The 23,235-nt window shown below is 39.5% G+C and overlaps 1 protein-coding gene across 1 annotated transcript; it reads left to right on the forward strand.

The window, feature by feature from the left end:
* The first annotated feature begins 1,471 nt into the window (after window positions 1-1,471).
* LOC133727309 (uncharacterized) lies at window positions 1,472-19,671 on the forward strand. Its single transcript, XM_062154906.1, has 3 exons — window positions 1,472-3,638; window positions 19,478-19,557; window positions 19,660-19,671. The coding sequence occupies exons 1-3, from the start codon at window positions 1,736-1,738 to the stop codon at window positions 19,669-19,671; spliced, it is 1,995 nt and encodes a 664-aa protein (XP_062010890.1). The 5' UTR covers window positions 1,472-1,735.
* The last annotated feature ends 3,564 nt before the right edge of the window (window positions 19,672-23,235 follow it).

Genomic DNA, 23,235 nt, shown 5'->3' on the forward strand with positions numbered 1-23,235 from the left:
AGAACAAGTCTTTGAAGAGGAGGAAGAGGAGGTCACTGAAGAGGACGTTGCGAATACAGAAGAGGAAGAAGAGGAAGAGCACGCCCGTGTTGAGCAAGTACAAGCACCAATGGCTGAGACTATTAGGCAACTGTCTAATCCTACAGGTGGGGGTGCTGCGCCCTTATGCATTGCCTATCCAGAACCAGGAGAGGGGCTTAATGATGATTTTGAGTTAAAGAGTGGGTTTCTGCATCACCTACCCAAGTTTCATGGGATGAGTAGTGAAGACACCAATAAGCATCTCAAGGAGTTCGAGTTTGTCTGTGGGAGTATGTGCCCTAAAGGAGCTGATATCAATATCTTGAAGATGAAGGCATTCCCCTTTACTTTGGAGGACAAGGCCAAGACTTGGCTATTTGAGCTGCCTGCTGGGACTATCAACACTTGGGATAGGATGAAGGGCGAGTTCCTTACGAAGTACTTTCCTGCCTCAAAGGTCACTGTTTTGAGGAAGCAGATTAGTGGAATCACGCAAGGACATGAGGAGAATTTCTGCAATTATTGGGACAGGTTTAAGAGCCTTGTAGCATCATGCCCTAACCATGGGATGAGTGAGGGGTCCCTCCTTACCTATTTTTATGAAGGACTCACCGCTAATGAGCGTGGTCTGTTAGATGCTGCTGCTGGAGGGTCCTTTATGGATAAGACACCTGCTGATGCAAGGGAGCTACTTACTAATCGTGCACTAAAGTATCAGCAATATGAGGGGGTGCTTTCCACTCAACGGAGGGTACATGAGGTGTCCACTAACTCTGCTCTTGAAGACAAGGTCAACAAGATGTCTACTCTGCTGTCTCAAGTCTTAAACGGTAATGGAGGAGGAGCAATGGCTCAAGTGTGTGGGATGTGCTCGACTCAAGGGCACCCCACTGATAAATGTCCCCAGCTTGCCTCTCCAGAAGGATGGGAATCTGTTAACGCCCTAGGGTATCATGGAGGTCAAGGCGGCCCGAGGTACAACCCTTACTCCAATACGTACAATCCTGGGCTCAGAGATCACCCCAACTTTCGTTGGGCCAACAATGATAACACCTTGAGACCACCTCAAGGCCCAGGTCAGAATTCTCAGCGCCCACCAGGTTTGTTTTTGAGGCCTCAGGTACCTCAAACTTTTGGTATTCCCAATTCTGTCCCTCCACCTCCTGTTTCTAATACTTTGAGTGCCCCTAATTATGATGAACTGTTGAAGTCCCTTGCTGCGGGGCAACAACAACTTAACACGGCTACTCAAGCTTTGGTTGTAGGACAGGCGACCCATTCAAAGGATATTGCAGAGCTCAAGAATCAAATGGGCCAAGTGGTGGATTTCATGGGTCGAATTGCTGAAACAGGGAAGCTACCGAGCAACACAGTGCCTAACCCAAGGAATGAGCACGCCCAAGCCATCATCACTAGGAGTGGACGCGTACTAGTTGAACCTCCCAGAGCCCACAAGAAGATCCAAGCGGCCCATAATGAAGAAGAAGACGTTGTGGAGGTGTCTAAGGAGGATGTTGAGAAGGACCTAGCTACATCAAGGGTGGAAGTTAACGTGCCCCAAGCTGAGGCACCCAAAGGTACAATTCCTAACTCTAGTGGTTTAATTAAGACTAACCCAGTTGTTTCTATACCTTTCCCAAGCAGGTTTGCCAAGACGAAGAAAGATAAATCTGATCAAGAGATCTTGGAAATCTTCAAGAAGGTTCAAGTGAATATGCCCCTGATTGAGTGCATCAAACAAGTGCCTAAATACGCCAAGTTCTTGAAGGAGCTTTGCACCACAAGGAGGCAGACAAGATTGAAGGAGGTGGTGAAAATGAGCGAGACGGTATCAGCCGTTATCCAGAGGAAACTACCCCCAAAGTTGAAGGACCCAGGGAGTTTTTCTGTTCCCTGTATCATTGGTGACACCAGGTTTGAAAATGTGATGTTAGACTTAGGGGCATCCATAAATGTTATGCCTTATAATTTGTATGTGTCCCTAGGTCTAGGCCCTCTTAAAAGGGATAATGTTGTCATTCAACTTGCTGATAGGTCTAACAAATACCCTCAAGGGTATGTTGAGGATGTTCTTGTGCAGGTAAACCATCTGATATTCCCTGCGGATTTCTACGTATTGGACATGGAGGAATCACCCCTAAATACCACTCCATTACTTTTAGGGCGTCCCTTTATGAGGACTGCAAGAACGAAGATCGACGTGTACAAAGGGACTCTCACCATGGAGTTTGATGGTGATGTTATACGCTTCAACATTCTTGAAGCCATGAGGTACCCTGTTTCTGACTTGAAACCTTGCTTTGCTATTGATGTAGTTGATTCACTCGCGCAGGTTTTCTCTGAAGTAATGGTTGAGGATGAATTGGCTCTGACCCTAGAGGAGGTTGTCGGATATGATGCAAATGGGGAACCTATCCCCAAGGTTGAGTGGGACGTTGAGGAGCCTAGAGTGATCAAGACTGTGGCCTCACTGGAGGCTCAGCCTATAAAGAGGTCAATTTCCTATTTGTCAATTCCGGTTTCTACTAATAAAATGCTACGCTCTATTGTTCAGGCACCCAAGTTGGAATTGAAGGTACTCCCTGAGCATTTGAAGTACGCGTACCTAGGAGAAAAGGAGACCCTCCCAGTGATCATATCGTCAACGCTGGAGGTAGAGCAAGAAAGGAAGTTGGTGGACGTGTTGAAGAAGCACAAGACTGCCATTGGTTGGACTCTAGCAGATATCAAGGGGATCAGCCCAACCACGTGTGTCCACCGGATCCTGTTAGAAGATGGCGCCAAGCCCACAAGAGAAGCCCAAAGGCGTCTACATCCGCCCATGATGAAGGTGGTCCAAGACGAGGTGATCAAGTTGCTAGATTGTGGGGTGATCTACCCCATTTCTGATAGTAAGTGGGTCTCTCCAGTGCAAGTGGTGCCCAAGAAGTCTGGGGTGACAGTGGTACAGAACGAGGATAATGAGCTAGTGCCCCAGAGATTAGTGACTGGTCATAGGGTATGTATCGACTACCGGAAGCTGAATGCCACAACGAGGAAGGATCATATGCCCTTGCCTTTTATTGACCAGATGTTGGAGCGCTTAGCGGGCCATTCCTACTATTGCTTCTTGGACGGATATAGTGGGTACAACCAGATCTGCATAGCCCACGAGGATCAGGAGAAGACGACCTTCACGTGCCCCTTTGGGACCTTTGCTTATAGGCGCATGCCCTTCGGCTTATGCAACGCACCAGGTACTTTCCAAAGATGTATGCTTTCCATTTTCTCAGAATACATTGAAAATATTATTGAAGTCTTTATGGACGACTTTAGTGTCTTCGGTAAAGATTTTGATACTTGTTTAGAGAATCTAGGATTGATACTTGAGAGGTGTGTAGAAACTAACCTTGTGCTGAATTGGGAGAAGTGTCACTTCATGGTGACACAAGGGATAGTGTTAGGACACATAATATCTGCTAGGGGCATTGAGGTAGATAAGGCTAAGGTTGATCTTGTACGTCACTTACCCTCCCCCACAACTGTGAGGGAGGTACGCTCTTTTCTTGGCCATGCAGGATTTTACAGGCGGTTCATCAAAGACTTCTCCAAGGTGGCGAGACCTATGTGTGCCCTATTGCAAAAGGGCGTGCCCTTTGTGTTCAATGAGGATTGCAAGAAGGCGTTTGAAAAGCTCAAGGAGTTGTTGACCACGGCCCCCATCATGTGCCCACCGGATTGGAGTCTACCCTTCGAGCTTATGTGTGATGCATCAGACTATGCTGTTGGAGCTGTGTTGGGCCAGAGGAAGGATAAGAAGCCCTATGCTATTTACTATGCTTCTCGGACCCTCAACGACGCCCAGCTCAACTACTCCACCACTGAAAAAGAACTCTTGGCTGTAGTCTTTGCTTTAGATAAGTTTCGTTCTTATTTATTGCACTCTAAAGTAATTGTTTACTCTGACCATGCAGCCTTGAGATATCTGATGATCAAGAAGGAGGCCAAGCCCAGATTGATTAGATGGATCTTGCTGCTGCAGGAGTTTGACCTAGCGATCAAGGACAAGAAGGGAAGCGAGAATGTGGTGGCGGACCATTTGAGCAGGATAGTACATGAGGAGGACATCCAGCCCCTACAGGAAACTTTCCCAGATGAGCAGCTCTTTGGGATAGAGGTTAGTGTGCCCTGGTATGCGGATATAGTTAACTATTTAGTCACTAGGACATTTCCTGACACACTTTCCAAAGCTAGTAAGGATAAATTGAAGAAAATGGCTAGGCACTTTATTTGGGATGAGCCCTATTTATGGAAACATTGTAGTGACCAAGTCATTAGGAGATGTGTCCCAGAGTCTGAGCATAGGTCAATTCTGTCATTTTGCCATAGTGAGGCTTGTGGAGGCCACTTTGGGCCTCGTAGAACGGCCTTGAAGGTCTTAGACTGTGGATTTTATTGGCCCACTATCTTCAAGGATGCAAACTTGTTTTGTATTTCTTGTGATAGATGCCAACGGACTGGTAATCTTGGCCCAAAAGATCAAATGCCCATGAGCCCAATAATAACTGTAGAAATTTTCGATGTTTGGGGCATTGACTTTATGGGCCCATTTCCTTCGTCTAATGGCTGTTTATATATACTATTGGCTGTGGACTATGTATCAAAGTGGGTGGAAGCAAAAGCCACCAGGACTAACGATTCAAAAGTGGTTGCAGGTTTCTTGAAAACTAACATATTTTCCAGGTTTGGTGTGCCACGTGTGCTGATCAGTGATGGAGGTTCTCATTTTTGCAACCGGACAATCGAGGCTTTGCTGAAGAAGTATGGGGTAACCCATAAGGTGTCCACGCCCTACCACCCTCAGACCAGTGGCCAAGCAGAGGTGTCCAACAGGGAGATCAAGAGGATACTCGAAAAGACAGTGGGCCCAACAAGGAAGGATTGGAGCCAGAGATTAGATGATGCATTGTGGGCCTACAGAACAGCCTACAAGACGCCTATTGGGATGTCTCCCTTTAGGTTGGCCTACGGAAAGGCATGCCACCTTCCAGTGGAGCTAGAGCACAAGGCTTGGTGGGCTGTCCAAAAGTTCAACATGGATTATGATGAAGCGGGCCTACATAGGAAGCTACAGCTAAATGAGCTTGAGGAGATAAGGAATGAGGCCTACGATGCTTCATGGATCTACAAGGAGAAGACAAAGGCCTACCATGACAAAATGATCCGCGGAAAAAGCTTCCAAGTGGGCCAGAAAGTTCTGTTATTCCATTCCAGACTTAAGCTATTCCCTGGTAAACTTCGTTCTCGTTGGGTTGGCCCATTTATAGTTACAAATGTGTTTGCTCATGGTGCTGTAGAGATCAAGAGTGAGAAGACGGGGAAGGAGTTCAAGGTAAATGGGCATCGTCTCAAGCCCTACTATGAGTCCTTCGTGGGGCACACATTGGAAGAGATACCCCTCCAGGAGGCACCCCATGACGTGTGAACAAGGAGAAGAGTCCCGGCTGAAGGACTATAAATATTAAGCGCTGCATGGGAGGCAACCCATTTCAACAGAAGCTGTGGAGGAGCCATCAACGAGAGTTTGACATTTCTATCCCTTCACTTGCTTAGGTTGAATTGTACTTGTGTCTTTGTTTGTTTGTTTGTTTATTTTACCCTTCCCATTGAGGACAATGTAGATTCTAAGTATGGGGTGGGTTTACACCTTTATTTTCAGAATTTTTTCAGTTTAAAAAAAAAAAAAAAAAAAAAAAAAAATTTATTTTGTTGGTTTTATAGTCTTTTTGTTTGTTTGAGTCTTAGGATGCTCCTAACGTCTAGGATGAACATGTCTCTGAATTCATGGCTGAAGGTTTTCACAATCGAAATAGGACTTAATTGAATTCTGTGGTTAATCGACGTTGTGATACTTGTATGAAGATTTGAGATAGGATTGTAACTTGGTTCATTAAGCATGCTAGGATTAAGTCTGATTCATTTGACCCTAAGTGAGCTTTTGAGCTAAAATACTTTCTTTTCGAGTGCTTAATTGATAATTCTAGAATTTCGTGGCTGTATTTGCAAAACCTCATCATTCTTTGAAAATCCAATGATCATGTGCCATAGATTTTAATGGACTAGAGAGTACTAGAACTCGGCTGTTGTGACTGTCAAAACTTGTATGCCATAATATGCACTGATCCTGGATAGGATAGAAGGCATTAGGGTAACCACCATAGCCAAACAAGCATGTGTCCCCAATTGTGCCCGTCGTGGGACTCCTTAGAGTGAACCCCTTTGAGCCTACGTTGAAAACCTTTGTTTCATCACCCTCACTACCCTACCATGAGCTTAGTACAGGATATCTCTACCCTTGTCCTAGGGACTTAGTAGAGCATGACATAATGTGTAGGGGTGACGATGAAAGACAAGTGTGGGGTGGGGAAAATCCAAGAAAAAAAAAAAAAGAGAAAAAAAAATTTGCCATAAAAAAAAAAATTGAAAGAAAATGAAAATGAAAAAGAAAGAAAGAAAGAAAAGTGGCAAAAGAGAAGAAAAATTGAAAAGAAAACTCTTGGGAAATTGTTGAAGTGTGGTTTTGGACTTTCAAATTTGTAGAAGGCTCAAAGTTGAAAATTATGCCTTTGTCCATTCCCATGTTGGTTAGAGTGAAGGTTTGGCCCAAAACAATGATATTTGGTCTACAAAAATGATGACATAAAGTGGTCCATATATGCTCTGCTAGGTCCTTAGGATTTTTGTATCCTTAATCTTCATTTCGAAAACCCTAGCTTAGCCCCATTACAACCTATTTTAAGTGCTGACTTGATCCTTGAGATGGGCAGTCTTTGGTTAGTGGAGTCAGGTACGCAGTCGAGCTTATGGTTTAGGTCCATTTGTGCACTTAGTCATTTCTTGAGGTCTTTAATAATTCTTCACAAAATGCGTTTATTGATGAAATATGCAAGCTGTTTGTTGCCTTACAATTTGTTCTCTTGCATATACTTGAGTGTGAAGCTTTTAAGCATAGCCATTTCTGAGAGAAAAATCGAGAGTATGCCTTGTGAGTTTGGATTGGACTTGTTCGAAACATGCTATCATTCACTGTATAACTTAAGTTCTCCACATCTTACTTAGTCATATGAGCGTTACATGTTTATTAACCATGGAATTATCTATGCGATTTTGATTAAGTGTTTAACGTGAAAGCCATGAGTTTGGAGTCTCTGAGACAACAGTTAGGGGTAGTAGAGTCATTTACTTGCTTTTTGTCGAGTCTTTGTTTTGTTTTGTATTTCTGTTTTGCTAAGGGACTAGCAAAAGTTAAGTGTGGGGTATTTGATAGGAGCATAAAGTGCGACGATATTATTGAGTATATGCCCCATTTTAGACTTGTTTCTCCCTTAAGTTTCGTGTTTTGAGTTATCGAGTCAGTTTAAGAGTCTTGTACAGTGTTTGGCGTAAAATAGGAGCAAAATGCGAAATTTATGAAAAAAAATCCTAACGGGATCAGGATTCCTTACCGTCGACGTTTTTGCGGTCTTTACATTAATTCCCTTTATTTTCTCTTAAAAAAATCTGATATTCTCCACCTTTTTGTAGGAAATTTAAGACGTTTGACCAAGCAATGAAGAAGGGAAATAAAGGAGAAAGACGTTTCAGCTGGAAAATAAATAAAGGAGAAAGACGTTTTTAGTTCGGGAATAAAGGAGAAAGACGTTTCAGCTGTTAAAAGACCCCATTATGAGAGGAGTTAAGGCCATAAAGGAGACGTTTTCAGTTGGAAAATTAAAGGAATTATGATGCAATCCCATCCGTCCAATGATGAAGGGTATGATCGACAAAAGCCAACCAATGCTCCCCTATAAATAGGCAACGTCCAGAACAGAATTTCCATCACTTCCTGGCCAAAAACTATTCCAAGACTCTGCCCAATTCACTCCTTAAACTTCCATCACCTACAAGACCGTGACCACCATCCATCCATCAATCTACGAAGTTCTTAGGCGCTGAGTCAAGGACGCTCCACCACCATAGCAGAGACGAGTTCATCACCTTGTTGCCAAGCCGCTGAGGAAAGCTTCAAAGTGTAACTATGACTCTACTCACAATTTTTGTTTCGGTTTTGTGTGTTCGGATTTGCGAGTTGTGTAATTGGAGACATGAAATTTTCAGAATATTTTTATTAATATTTTTGAGATTTTCAATTTATTATTGAGTTAATTTCGAGAATTCTTTTATGATGCATGTTACAATCTTGTGCCCTTTTATGTGTTTAGGTAATTTTCAGAGTTAGGTTCATAAGTTTGCATGCTAGAATCACGCTGAGTATTCTTGTGTGTTTGCTTAATTTGCCAAGGGTAATTGTTATTTGTTAAGGCGCTGAGTTAAACAAGTAGCAATTAGTTCTAAAAAGTGGTAAAAATCATGCTTTAATGATTAAACGATTCTGGAAATTACGTGTTAAATTCTATGTGTAATGGTTAATTTGCACGTGTGAGTTGATTCGAGGGTTAGATAATACTACTAGTTAAGAGAATTACGCTGAGTGTTTTCGAAAATTAGTAGTATTAGGCTTGGTAAGGACTTTTCCGATCCAAGCCTACATTAGAACGAATCAGATAAATGGATTGATCCGCTGAGGCTTTTCATTTGAGCTCTTATCTATGCATTCAAGATGGGCACAGTTTTGTAGCATGTTGAAATGGATTTTCTGTTTTTACACTTAGTAATTTCCGAGTGGTATTGGTCTAGGTTAGGGAAGTCGATCATTGTATATAGTTTTATTTGTTTTGGTTTTATTTTAAGTAGATTAGGAACCAAATCTCAAAACCCCCATTTTATTCTTTTATTTGTTAATTGACCTTTTTGTGTAGGTGTACCCTACAATCCCCGGACTGAACGATCCCTGCTTATCCTATACTGACAACTACATTTTGCAGGGTTAAATTGTGAGGCTATTTTAGCCGCATCACATATAAATGTATACATTTTAAGATGAACAAGGTGGAGGAAACATAAATTGGCTAATTTGACCGTGATAGCAACTATTGCATTGATGAATAGCTATGGTACAAAAATTACCTTATTTGTTCATCGTTTCCGTGTCAATCCATGTGGAACTATATATATACCCATCAAATGACATGCTCATAACTGCTCATTCGCAACTTCTTTTTCCGATCTGTCAGCTCTCCCACTCTGGTGGGTATGAGCTATATCAGCTAATGTAAAAATTTCAGGAAGTTTATCTCCTCGTGGTTCAGCTTCCTGTAGGGAAGTAGAAGTGTATAAAAGGTTGACCGCTTTATTTAATGTCGAAATTATGGAAAATCGGGTTAATTTTTTTACAAACCTATAAATATGCTATAAATAGATGGATAATGTCAAATTTATCGATTTTCAATTTCGATTATTTGAATCACACAAAATCCTTATATGTCTACTAATGTGATCTAACTTATTTATTAGTTGTATCAAATAGTATACCTTCCATGAGGAACAATGTAGAGGAAATAAACTTTATCAAAATCGACCGTTGGATGTTATCATGATAGGAATATATGATTATGATCAAAATTTCAGCTATTTTCATCGTTATTTGGGTCTCGATCTACTAGATCAACCATAAACCCTAAATATCACATAAAATTAATATGCTCATAACCGCTCATTTGCAACTTATTTTTTTTAAAATCTGTCAACTCTCACACTCTCGTGGGTATGAGCTATATCAGCTAATGTAAAAATTTTGGGAAGTTTATCTCCTCGTGGTTCAGCTCCCCTTAGAGAAGTAGAAGCGTATAAAGGGTTGACCGCTTTATTTAATGTATAAATGACGGCGAATCGGGTTAATTTTTTTACGAAATACCTATTAATATGCTATAAATAGATGAGTAATGTCAAATTTATCGATTTCCAATTTCGATTCACACAAATCAAATTTATCGATTTCCAATTCCAATGTCAAATTTTTTTTTAAAAAAAAGAACTAAATCAAATTACGATTTAATTAGAAAATTTTAATTTTAATATATTTTAGTTTGTTTATTGATATAAATTAAATGTGAGATCGGTAATGTCACAGCCGTCCATCGGTAAAATAATTTTAATATATTTTAGTTTGTTTATTGATATAAATTATTGATATAATTAAATTACGATTTAATTATAAATTTTACTTATTAATATGTTATAAATAGATCGGTAATGTCAAATTTATCGATTTTCAATTTCGATTATTTGGATCACACAAAATCTTTATATGTTTACTAATGTGGTCTAACTTGTTTATTAGTTGTATCAAATAATTTACATTCCATGAGAAACAATGTAGAGGAAATATATTTTATTAAAATCGACCGTTGGATGTTATCATGATAAGAATATATGATTATGGTCAAAATTTCAGCTATTTTCACCGTTGTTTAGGTCTCGATCTACCAGGTCAACCCCAAACCCTAAATAACACATAAAATTAATATGCTCATAACCGCTCATTCGCAACTTATTTTTTTGATCTGTCAGCTCTCACACTCTCCTGGGTATGAGCTATATCAGCTAATGTAAAAATTTTGGAAAGTTTATCTCCTTGTGGTTCAACTCCCCTTAGGGAAGTAGAAGCGTATAAAGGGTTGACCGCTTTATTTAATGACGAAATGAAGGCGAATCAGGTTAATTTTTTTACAAAATACTTATTAATATGCTACAAACAGATGGGCAATGTCAAATTTATCGATTTCCAATTTCGATTATTTGGATCGCACAAAATCTTTGTATGTCTACTAATGTGGTCTAACTTGATTATTAGTTGTATCAAATAGTATACCTTCCATGAGGAACAATGTAGAGGAAATATATTTTATTAAAATCGACTGTTGGATGTTATCATGATAAGAATATATGATTATGGTCAAAATTTCAGCTATTTTCATCGTTGTTTGGGTCTCGATCTACTAGGTCAACCCTAAGTACCACATAAAACTAATATGCTCATAACCGCTCTTTCACAACTTCTTTTTTCGATTTTTCAGCTCTCACACTCTCGTGGGCATAAGCTATATCAACCAATGTAAAAAAATTTCAAAGTTTATACTCTCATGATTCAGCTCCCTTTAGGGAAGTATAAGCGTATAAATAGATGGGTATTGTCTAATTTATCCATGTCCAATTTTTATTTTTTGGGTTCGCACTATGTACACAAATTACTTTTTTTTTTTATTACAAATATTTCAATGACCACTTTGTCGCCACTCTTATTGATGCATTGTTCAACCCCGCACTCTCGTATGCCTAAACTATATCACTGATGCAAAATAAGTTGTGAAAATGACTTTAATCATTAAAACATTGAATTAAATGTAAATAAACTTCAAATATTTTCAATTATCATATGTTTTTATTTATACTATTATTAAGAGAAGAGACTTGTTCGCTAAAGCTAAATTTTTACTCTAACTAGTAAGTAATTAACATACCTTGCTTTGAGATCTAGTTTTTTTGGTGTGATAGATCTTCCTTCGGTTCTAGTCAAGTATGGTAGCTTGATCAGGATAAATGGAAAATGAGAATTGAAGAATTCATACTAGCATTTTTGATGTGCGGTTATGCGCAGAAAGATTATGCCTACACCTTCCTGCGCCCTCTATCTTTTATATATTTATCTAATTGTCACGAATAAAAGTATCAAAATTTAAATAAATAATTTACAAAATATATATTATTTTATAGAAATTACGTACTCACTTCTAAACTGTTGACCACCCACTTCTACACAGTTTCCAGTGTTTATTAAAATGGCTATGCAAAACAACGCTCTTAATCATTAATTTCCAGAATTTAATTAACAAAGGACCAATTCGGGTTAATAAAATTTAACTTTAATTAAATAAATTTCGTACTGACATTCAATGTCCATAAACTAAAAATATTTTCAATTCTCATGCATTCTTTCGCTCAAAAACCGAAAACTTCTCATGTGTTCTTCTTTTCATAATGGGTAAAGCTATAGTATGTTAACATTTCTCATACATCAACTATTTTTACCACTTTAAGGACTCATGTTACCACTTTGAGGACTAATATTACTATTTTGAGGACTCATATGGTAAACTAAGAAAATTTACCACTTTAAGGACTCATGTTACCACTTTGAGGACTAATATTACTATTTTGAGGACTCATGTGGTAACTAAGAAAATTTATCACTTTAAGGACTCATGTTACCACTTTGAGGACTAATATTACTATTTTGAGGACTCAAATTACCACTTTTAAGGCAATTGTATGCATGTCATACGTTAACATTTTGTAGAATTTTCCTTTCATAATAGTTGGGCCCATATCCAAGCCTAAACCAATGGTCAGCTCTAGACCCTGTAATACCCCGAAAAATCCAAATTAAATTCCATGGATTTTTAGAAATGATTTCACGATAGTAGGAGCGAGTACGAAGCTTGGAAAAGTTGTGGAATTAGTTCGAACGATTTTGTTTTCGAAAACGAACGTTATTTAGGGGCTCGTGGAAATTGACTTTTTATACATACGGAATTTGGGAAAACTTCCTTCATGAAAGTTGTAGAGCTCGTCGATACGATCTCGTGCATATGTGGAACGCAATATTCGGAGTTCGTATGAATAAGTTATGAATATTTGAAAATTGAGATTTTTCTATAAATAGGTCAAAAATCCGAATTATTTCATTAAGGACGAAATTTTCTCATTTTTGCGTTTTGGCCCCCGAAACTCTCCGTTCTCTCTCCTCTCCCACGCGGCCGAACCGCTCGACCCGACCCGGCCCCATCTCACTCCTCCGGCGTCCTCCGGCCACAACCCGGCACTTCCCGAGCTCGCCTCCGCACGCCCAGTCACCCCCTGCTGTCGCCTTGCCCCGCCGCTGCCCCCAGACGTGGATCGAAGCCTCCCCGTGCCCAAAATCCAACCCGGCCGGATTTCCAGTTTTCTGGCATCACCTCAACCGATCCTCTCGGTTTTGGGTTGTCCTTCTCCCCCTGATCATACCCATATGAGCCTTGCACGACGATTTTGAGTGTGGAGTGAAAGATCACGAGTTGAAGATTTCGACGTCTCTGATTCAATCTGGAATCTGATCAGACGCACGAGATTAATCCAACTTCCAAGCTTGATCTAGGACGATCTAGGCCAAACCAGACTTAGCTCCAGGTATGGAAGTCGATCACCCTTTCATTTTGAACAAGTTTGTAGTTGGTCGCTTTGCCATCGGAGGTGGTTGACCCGGAGTTGACCGCCGCGTTGACCGCCCACTGACCACCGCTTGTGGCGGCGCGTCAGGCCATATTTCGAGTTTTCATTATCTAGGCGATGATCTATGCATCCATACGAGCGTTTTGATATATAACATGGTCATGTTAGAAAAAGTTGATAAATAGTGGATTTACGTTTTTACGTTACTATTTACGGTTTTTACGTTTTATCTTCGGTTTACGATCTGCGGAGATCAGACCATCGGTTTTGCTTCAAATTTTATTATGTTGATCGTATGACTGTCCCGATGACTTTGTGAGGTCACGGGCGAAGATCCGACCGTTGGATCTTCGTATAATTGTAAAACAGTAATTCGGAAGGCGATTCGTGAGAATCCGACCGTCGGATTTTCATATAAAATTATGGAGATATTAGTAAGGGCGATTCAGGAAGATCAGACCGTTGGATCTTCATGATAATTTAGGAGGATGATCCTAAAGGCGATCTGTGAGGATCTGACCGTTGGATCATCATTTAATTTGAATCCGACCGTTGGATCGTCATTTAAGTACGTTTATGAGTTGTTGGCTAAGTTAAGATCATTATTGGATTAGGTGATCGATGGATTGATTTGGTGGACGATTCGGATTGATATATTTGGCTTTTTAGAAGACGCAGCTGGATTAGAGGTGAGTAAACCTCACGTGGTTCATATTACGAACCGAATAAATTTAATTACTTTATTTTTGTCGCAATTGTGTGAAAATATTTGTGGAATAAATATTTGTTTTAAATCATATGGACTTGATCAACTACGGTCCATAGGTAAGTAAAATGATTTTATTATACAAATGAATTTCACGGTTTTTATGCTTGAACTATAGTTGGTATTAGTGGTCATCCCTGAGCGGATGATTACGTATATATATATTTACGTGGAATATATATATTGGTTGACGTGTGATTGGTGTGATGAAATGATTGATAATGAATTGGATATTATTCAAGCTATTAATCTCGCATTTAATTGTTGAATAATGAAATGTTGATCATGTGGTGTGAAAGCTATTTATATGCCCAATTGTGATTATGTGGAAATTATTTTAAGAAATAAAGATTTGTCTTGAAATAATATGTTCATTATTTGGGTGTACATATACATATATACGATCTATAATTCAGAAAGATTGTATTTTGTGAATTTGATTATGTCTGAGAAGTACAATTGTGAAGCCGGGTGTTATCTACTACCCCGTGCTTAAGTGAATTACTGGTAAATGTGTTTTGGTGTTATGTGGAAGTTAGCGTTGGGCCCTAGTCCCTACAGATAGTGCACTATTATACTCTTAGGAAGGTTGCTTACTTTGAGTACTTTGAGTATACATACTTGGGTATAGTACGTTGGACCCTGGTATGCTGCGGCTTACCCGTACTTTGGGTATAGTACGTTGGACCCTAGTACGTGGATTTGTGATTTGTTACCAGTCAACCTGGCTTACTTGTGCTTTGGGTATAGTACGTTGGACCCTAGCACTTGTATTTGTGATTTGTTACCAGTCAACCTGGTTGTCCCATGCTTTGGTATAGTACGTTGGACCCTAGCATGTGGATTTATGAATTGTCAATCTGGCTTACCCGTGCTTTGGTATAGTACGTTGGATCATAGCACGTGGTTTTATGAATTATTACCAGTTAATCCGAAAATTCACTAAAAAGAGAAGTGTACTTATATTATTTTGATCAAATATCTATCTGTGATATATTGTTAATATGTGAAGGTGTTAGTGAAAAGAGAATCGAGCATGCTTTGCTTTAATGTTATTTCACATATTAATGTTGCAATATTTGTTGGTTGTGATCAGTCAAATGTTGAGTTTTAAAAGAGAGTATCGAGAATATACTTGCTTTTATGTTTATGTGATTTTTCGAGTTACCGTGTGACTGTGTTGATTGTTTACTTGAGTTATAATAAATATAATTGAATAAATCAACAGTTCTTTCTTGTTTACTCATACGGGCTGTCAAAAGCTTACCGGGTTTTGTGTTGTTGCAATTCCCGGTACACTATTCAAATTGTGTAGCGGGTAATCTTACAGGTCAGGAGAATCAGGGCAGTGATCGTGCGGTTTAGAGTATTAGTATTGGATTTATATCATTTGTTTTTATGAGGAGAGTTATGCTCATTCGAGCCTTACAATTTGATTTGGTGAGAGTGTGCTGTAATAAGTAGCTTGGGGATTTGGTTTATGTAATATTAAGAGGTGTAAGGTGTGGTTGGTTTTGAGAGAAAAATTCTGAGATTATGAACAGGGTATTTGAGTTTCATGCTTCGAATATGAATCCTTCATTCAGAATTCGGGGTGTGACAGACCTGGCCCAAACAAAGGCCCAAAACCCGCTCCAACCATCCAATCACTCCCGGTACCTTTCCCAGACCTGTGTTGCTTCCCGTCCGGCCGCACGCCGTGTTGGGCCGTTTGAGCCAATCGCTGGTGCCTCTTCGCCTTCCTCATGTTGTTCTTCAACACCTCGAACCTGTAGTCCTGCTCCTCATCGCTCGCGTACGACTTGCAGAATTTGCGCTTCAACAGCGAGAAGTGGTGCTTGGCTCTGTGCATCCGCTCGTCGTCGTGACCGTGGTGGTGGCCTTCATTGTCGTCGTCCACGACTTGACGGATCAATGGATTCCCTTCGACCACTTCAGCAAGAGCGAGGAAGACGAGGAGAGAGAAGAACAGGAAGAGAGAGAGAGAGTTTGATCCATCTTTCTATTCTTCCCAACTTTGACAATTGCTCCGACTTCCAAAACCAAAGAAGACCAAGAGGCACAAGAACCAGAATCGATGAGCCAACCCTCCAGATTCTGGTCGCAATAGAGTACATTAGTACTCACTTCTCAGGGTCTGAGCAACAGGGTCGGATTGCCCATTTAGCTCTTTCGTTTTTACCATCTACAATTTTTTACCTGCAGAGAACATTGTCTGTTTTTTGTTCACAGTCCACGTTGACTGTCAAAAGAAAAGTCATTTTAATCAATGACCCAGATGACTTAAGTGCTGACCCCACGTATTGTGCGTCTCAGATTGAACCACGTGTCTATCAAGATTGTATGTGCAGTTCCACCACCGTGCACTGAAGAATTTTCGGTATTTGCAGGGGTCCATCCATTTGCAATTGTCATGACTCATGACTGAAACAGAAAGAGGAAGACTTGAACAATACAAAGGTAAAGGCGTAAGGCATGCTTATGCAGATTGCAAATTAAAGTTTGAGTCCTGCAATTGAAGGTTTTAACATTTTTTTTTTTTTCAGGTCTTGAAGATTTGGAATTTATATAAGGGGTTCAAACAAGGTAAATGGACAATATATATCACTGCAAGAAAGAGATTGGTTTGGCAATTGATTTTGGTTTGCTTACTGAACAATTTTGATTCCACGTGTAGCAATGGATCCATTGCAATCACTATGCAGAGGAAAAAACAAGGTTATCTGATGAATGTGTGTGTAATTGCTTAGTGTTGCTGATTTGAGTCTCCCTTTTTTTTTTTTTTTTTTTTGGCTTAAAAGCTGTGGGAGGGGAGAAACATGAGTTCTCTTCATGACACAGTCAGAATGATAAACTAGGTTTACAAGCGATAAACCTAACAAAGGGTTCTGGAGTCCACCAGAGATAAAAGAGAAAATTCTCTATTTGATTGATAATAAGATAAAAGATAGGTTCTGCAGCCGCTTAAGGCTGCTTATATATAAGAAAGAAACCCTAGGGCGACTAACAATGAAACCCTAAAGCCCATGGGTAAAAACGAAAACAATCCAAAATAAACTAGAAAACCAAAACTATGGAAAAATAGAAAAACGCAGTTTTGAGGCCCTAAACGACCCCGAAAGCCCGAAAAAGCCCACACGTCGTGGCATAGCGACGAGTTTCGTTCTTGGCGCGATTCCCTTTCCGGAAAGCTACCGCACGTTCCAATCGGACACCGAGCTGTGGCGTGGCTACTTGTAACTTTTCGTTTTCCTCATTTTGCACGATCAAACTGCTCTTCGAATTGGACTGCCATCCGTTCTGCATCACTTCATGTCCTTAATATTCAATATCCAATTGTTCGCAATATCTGGGTTCATTGTTCATGACAGTTTATGGGTTCGTGCATCATTGAAAATTCAATGTCCTTCAACGAAAAAAAAAAAAAAAAAAGGAACCAAATTCGAATGGTATATTCCTTTGCTTCCTCAAATTCTGCAAGTAGTAATTTGCCTTGGCTAGCACCTAATTTACAAATGTATACAATCACAAAATATTTGTAAATTTATTGTCTTGAAATTGTTAGAAAAATGTTTCTCTTCTCAGAAGATAGAGAAATCAATTGCAGAGAGGTCTATATTATGGTTTTGGGAAAAATTCACCAACAGTGTCTGGACACTTAGGAGACTTTCAGAATGATACCTGAACTTACAAAGTTATCAATGTGATACCTGGACTCATTATTTCGTATTAATGTCGTACCTACGACCAATTTCCGTCACGGAGCCGTTAATTCTGACCACGCGTGACGCACGTGAGGTGCAAAATGAGGGCAAAAAAGACTTTTTCAATCCATCAAATCCTAAATGAATTAATTCAAAATTAAAATTAAAAATAAAAACTGAATAATTATTATATTGAAAATAAAAGCTTCCAATAAAAAAATAAAAATAAAAGCTGAATAAATTTTTTCACTTTGTTCTATTATCCAATCCAATACACTCTCGAAAAAAAAAAAAAACCCCAATCCAATCCAATCATCTTGACTGGATAAATATCCCCATCAAAACGTCCCTGACCAGGATTGCCGGGGGTGTAGGTTCAGTTGTTGTAGCCTGAGATTGCGGCTCCGACCAGTGCCCGGGGTTCTGATCATGGTCGCTGGCTTGGCGTTGGATTGGACTAAAGCGGCGAGTTGGGCGGCGGCGGGATCGAAGTCGGATTTCGAATGGAGTTCGAATTTGGGGCTGCATGGGACCTTCTTCCGATTGTTTTGTTGCGGCGGGCTGGGATCGGGTGATAGTTCTTGTTCACCGACCTTGGTTTGGAACTTTGGATCAGCTAGTCCGGATCTGAATTTAGGTAGGTGGGTGAACGTGATTCAAGAGGCCTCCTGCTGGTCTCTCACCCCTATATTCTCCTGTAGCCACATTCTGCACACAGAGAAGGACACCAAAATCACCCTCTTGATTGTTAGTTCAATTTGAGATTAATGGCTGGAATGAGTTTTGAATGAGTTATATATGAAGATGTCATTGATTACTGCCAATAAGCTTCTCTATAATCAATTATTGGCTTGCCATTGCTGGTGCTTTTATGTGTCATAAAACCACGGATTCCCAGAGTTCCGACTTCCTCTGAGTTATCGTGTCCCCTATGTCCACAGTAATCTTTCCCTCTATTTATTGATAAATGGCAAAGCAGCAATACTTGAGCTACAATTTATGAACTCATTTTCTTGGGTTTATAGAGAAGCTCAATCATCTCTCCTCTCGAAAGCTCAAATGGGTTTGCTGGGTTTAAGAAGATGAACATGAATGGGTTCAAGAACATGAACAATTGCTGGGATTTTTTTTTTTTTTTGGTTTTTGCTGGGTTTAAGAAGATGAACATGAAGAATTGCTAGGTTCAAATACTTTATCTTGATCGCTGTCACTAGGGTGGGAGTGGTGGTGGAGGAGGAAAGTTGACTAAACTGGATTTGGAGATGGAGTTTCGGGAGGAGATAGTTTGGTGGGTATCCAAATCCAAATGAAATTTGAATCAGCTTCTGAAGGATCCAAATCCAAATTGAAGAAGATCATAATAAATAGGTTTCTTTGAATTTCATGGTCAAGGAAGTGTTGATTTTTAGTTTTTGATTCGTGGTCAGAGTGTATTGGATTGGGTAATAGAACAAAGCAAAAAGAAGAAGAAAGAAAGAAAGAAAGAAAGAAAGAAAAAATTATTCAGTTTTTATTTTTAATTTTGAATTAATTCATTTAGGATTTGATGAATTGAAAAAGACTGTTTTGCCCTCATTTTGCACCTCACGTGCGTCACACGTGGTCAGAATTAACGGCTCCGTGACAGAAATTGGTCGTAGGTACAACGTTAATATGAAATAATGAGTTCAAGTATCACATTGATAACTTTGTAAGTTCAGGTATCATTCTGAAAGTCCCCTAAGTGTCCAGACACTGTTGGTGAATTTTTCCCTATGGTTTTTTGTGTTCAACTTTGCTGTTGCTCATGGGGATGTTTTAGACCGCAAGCAATTAGAAATCAATGGTTCCCTAACTGTAGATAATGTCATGATATCATCATTTTTGGATCAATGTTTATTGGTTTGGTAAATTTTCAACAGAAAGAAACAGGATGAATCACATATATAGGGGGAGTGAAATTGGTTTCCATATAATTATTAATCTATATGTTTTTACCTATAGATGGCTCCATGATATTTTTGTAATGTTTTAGCTGGGAGTTTGAAATTTCGCAGTGCACAGTTAAGATGTCATGAACCAAAAGTGAAACCCAAAAAATTGAGACAAAAAAGTCAAATTCTTTCTACACCCAAAAGCTTGCTCGCCCAAAATCACCACCACTAACGAAACAGTGAAAGAACTATTTATAAACCCTGTTCTTTTTTTTTTTTTTTTTTTTTGCAAATTCAAGCACTCTATAATCCAAAAAAACACAACCCAAAAGTCCAAAACAACAACAGAATCAAAACAGTAGTTACCTTTAGAAGTGCTAAAAACCTCCAAATTCACATCAAATCAGGCCAAAAACCTAGAGCACAAACTATACAAAAATCAGATCCCACCTATCAACAACATAATTAAATAAGATTCAAGTAAAAAAACAGAAACCAACAATTCTATTAGTAACATAGAGGAAAAAAGCAATTGCCAATACATCAATTCCATTAGTAAGGATAGGACCTAGAAGAATATAGGAAAGCAGGACCATTGATATTTTTGCTTTTTCTGCATGATCCCACAGTACTACCCAGTTATATCATATGATGATCCGAAAAGACTAGGATTGCTTCCTTATGATCCGAAAAGACAATTATGTACTCAAAGTGGCTGATCAGGTAGCTAGTTAACTGCAAGCTTGAACTAGTTCGGAGGAATTCCTTACATGTAGTCATGTACATTTGTAATTTGCAAACTACGGTAAATTATGAAATATAATTCAAAACTCAAGATTGTACATTTTCTAGGTCTAGATGCAAAAATCACCTCTGCAAAAGTTAATCAAATCCAATTGTTCGGCATCAAAATTTTTACAACCAAATGTAGCATGTGAGATTCTAAATCATGAATAATTATAACTATACTAAAATCCATTCACAGAATGACAAATAAAATGATTTATACATGTATCATAGTTTAGATAAGAATAAACTTCTTATGAAATATAATTCAAAACTCAAGATTGTACATTTTCTTGGTCTAGATGCAAAAATCACCTCTGCAAAAGTTAATCAAATCCAATTGTTCGGCATCAAAATTTTTACAACCAAATGTAGCATGTGAGATTCTAAATCATGAATAATTATAACTATACTAAAATCCATTCACAGAATGACAAATAAAATGATTTATACATGTATCATAGTTTAGATAAAAATAAACTTCTTAAGTTTATAAACAAGAATGACTCTGCAGATAAGTTAATGTCTTTTCTATAACAGATTTATATAACATATAAGCCATGGACTTAAACCAACAAATTTTGAATTAATAGTCGTTACTTTATTATGTATAAAATTCAGAAAGAAAAGAAACCTGCAGCATCGCGGGTCTACATCTCTTGAGTTAGGAATTTAATACCCATTCAAGCTGTTGAGATAGTAGGGACTTCTCTACTCTTTCTTATCGTTTTGTTCCATTGTTGTCAGCACACTCTCTCTCTCTCTCTCTCTCCTCTCTCTCTCTGTCATGCTGTCTCTCCTTTGTTTCTATCTTTCTGAGGAGCACCAAAAGGCAAAAGTAAACATTTGGGGTCAATCCCAATTGACGCATTTTGGCTGAAACTTTTGGAAATCATTGTTCATTTCTTCTTTAATTCAATGATGAAGAGAAATCTGGATCTAGCCCGAAACTCTTCAAAGATCAAATGATGAGAAGAAACTCTTGCATCTTCCCGGGGGTGTCTCTCTCCCTCCCTCTCCCCCCTTTCTATGCTCTTGCAAGTTAAAGATTAAATTTGGGGCTGAATTTGGGCGATTCAATCGATTGGTTTGATTTGGGGCTGGGTTTTACATTCATGGGTTTCTTCCTTGTAAAATTTCTTTGACCAATCTCAGGATCAACCACAGTATCATACCCATTAATTTGGTCTTTTATTGATTAGTTGATGTTTGTTCCTTCATACCTTTTGAAACCACAACTGCGGGTTTCTTCCTTCATACCCATTGAAACCCACTTGGCTTGTATTGATTAGTTGATTTTTGTAGGGGGGTGAAATTTGCACCCCCAAATTTGCAAACCACACCCCATTTTATTTTTTTAATAATATTTCAACTCCTATCTTTTTACACTTCCTAAAATACCCTTATAGTCAGATTTGGTCCTCTCTCTCTCTCTTTTCTCCAAAACCACGACAACTCTTATTCTTCTCTTCTCTCTCTCTCCTCTGAAAACAAGCCCAAGCTGGGTTCCTCTTTCTAGCTGCAAGGTTAAAGAGCAGAGACCGAACTGGATCATACAAAACATCAACGCCTTTAAGCTTTCTGGTTTTCAAAAAGTCCTTCACACTTTGGATAATACTTTGACTGCTGGAGTCCACATGATCAACCCCCAATGACTCCAAATACTGCATATTCTCAGCTCCCCTGCAAATTCATCACCCAAGACACAATCAATCTCCAATTCAAACCCAGACACAATCCCAATTTCCCACAAACAACAAAAGCAATGAAGCCAAACATGAATTACACCAACACATCCACACATGAATTACATAAACCCAATCACAAATGTACTTACTTGACCGGAGCTCAAATTGGCCTGGTGAAGAAGAGCCACATGAGAGGTCCGAAATGCAACCGGCAGTGCATCAGCAGCCACCAAACCACACCCTTCCGGCACTTCAAACCTTCCAACACCAAAAGTTTCCGCAATCAAATTCAACTCAATTATATAACAGAGAACTCACAGAAGTGACTGATCGACGACGATGAACTGAGCAAAGGACCCGAGGGCGGCGACGGAGCAAACAGCATCGCCGACTTTAAACTTAGAGACGCCGGGGCTGACGGTGTTGACGACGCCAGAGTAATTGGAGCCGGAGATGAAAGGCAGAGGCGGCTTCTCTTGGTACTTGCCAAGTATCTGAAGGTAATTAGCGTAGTTTAAGCTCGTAGTTTTCACTCTTACTCTCACCGATGTGGGAATCTCCAGTTCAGGAATCAGATAACTCTTCTCGATCACTATTGCTTTCTCTTCCGAAATCGGAACCGTTGGATCGAGGGCGGCGTAGACGGCGTCGATTTGGGCGAAGAGCATGTTGTCATAGTGGAGATTGGTCGCCAGATCCGGCGAACCGGCGCTGGGTTCGATTTGTAGGCAAAGGGTAGGAGTTGATTAGGAATGGAGATCCGATTTTGGCGTGGAAATCGAGGATCGGATATAAGCAATTCTTCAGATCCCGGCGGAATGCTCCGGCCGACGGAGATTGAGGTGGACTCGATTTATGGTGTGCGTGTGTGAGAGAGAGAATATCAAATCTGACTCTAAGGGTATTTTAGGAAGTGTAAAAGGATGGGAGTTGAAATATTATTAAAATAATAAAATGGGGTGTGGTTTGCAAATTTGGGGGTGCAAATTTCACCCCCCTTTTTGTATTGCTGAGTGAGAGGAGGAGGAGAGGGGGGGGGGGCGAGAGAGAGAGAGAGAGAGAGGCGGCAGGCGTGAAGGAAAGAGAAGAATGGGAGACAGAAAGAATAAAAAAACCAAACTAGAATTATTGTAGACTATTGGATTCATTCATTCAAATCACGTGTCGTTAGA

Source organism: Rosa rugosa, chromosome 1 (genome assembly GCF_958449725.1).
Source record: "Rosa rugosa chromosome 1, drRosRugo1.1, whole genome shotgun sequence".
NCBI classification, from domain to species: Eukaryota; Viridiplantae; Streptophyta; class Magnoliopsida; order Rosales; family Rosaceae; genus Rosa; species Rosa rugosa.

Bases quoted from the DNA above. Each gene is read 5' to 3' on its own strand.
- LOC133727309 (XM_062154906.1), top strand. From the start codon at position 1,736: ATGCCCCTGATTGAGTGCATCAAACAAGTGCCTAAATACGCCAAGTTC. The intron at 3,639-19,477 runs TGCAAAAGGGCG...GGGATGTTTTAG, and splicing joins GAGACCTATGTGTGCCCTAT to ACCGCAAGCAATTAGAAATC.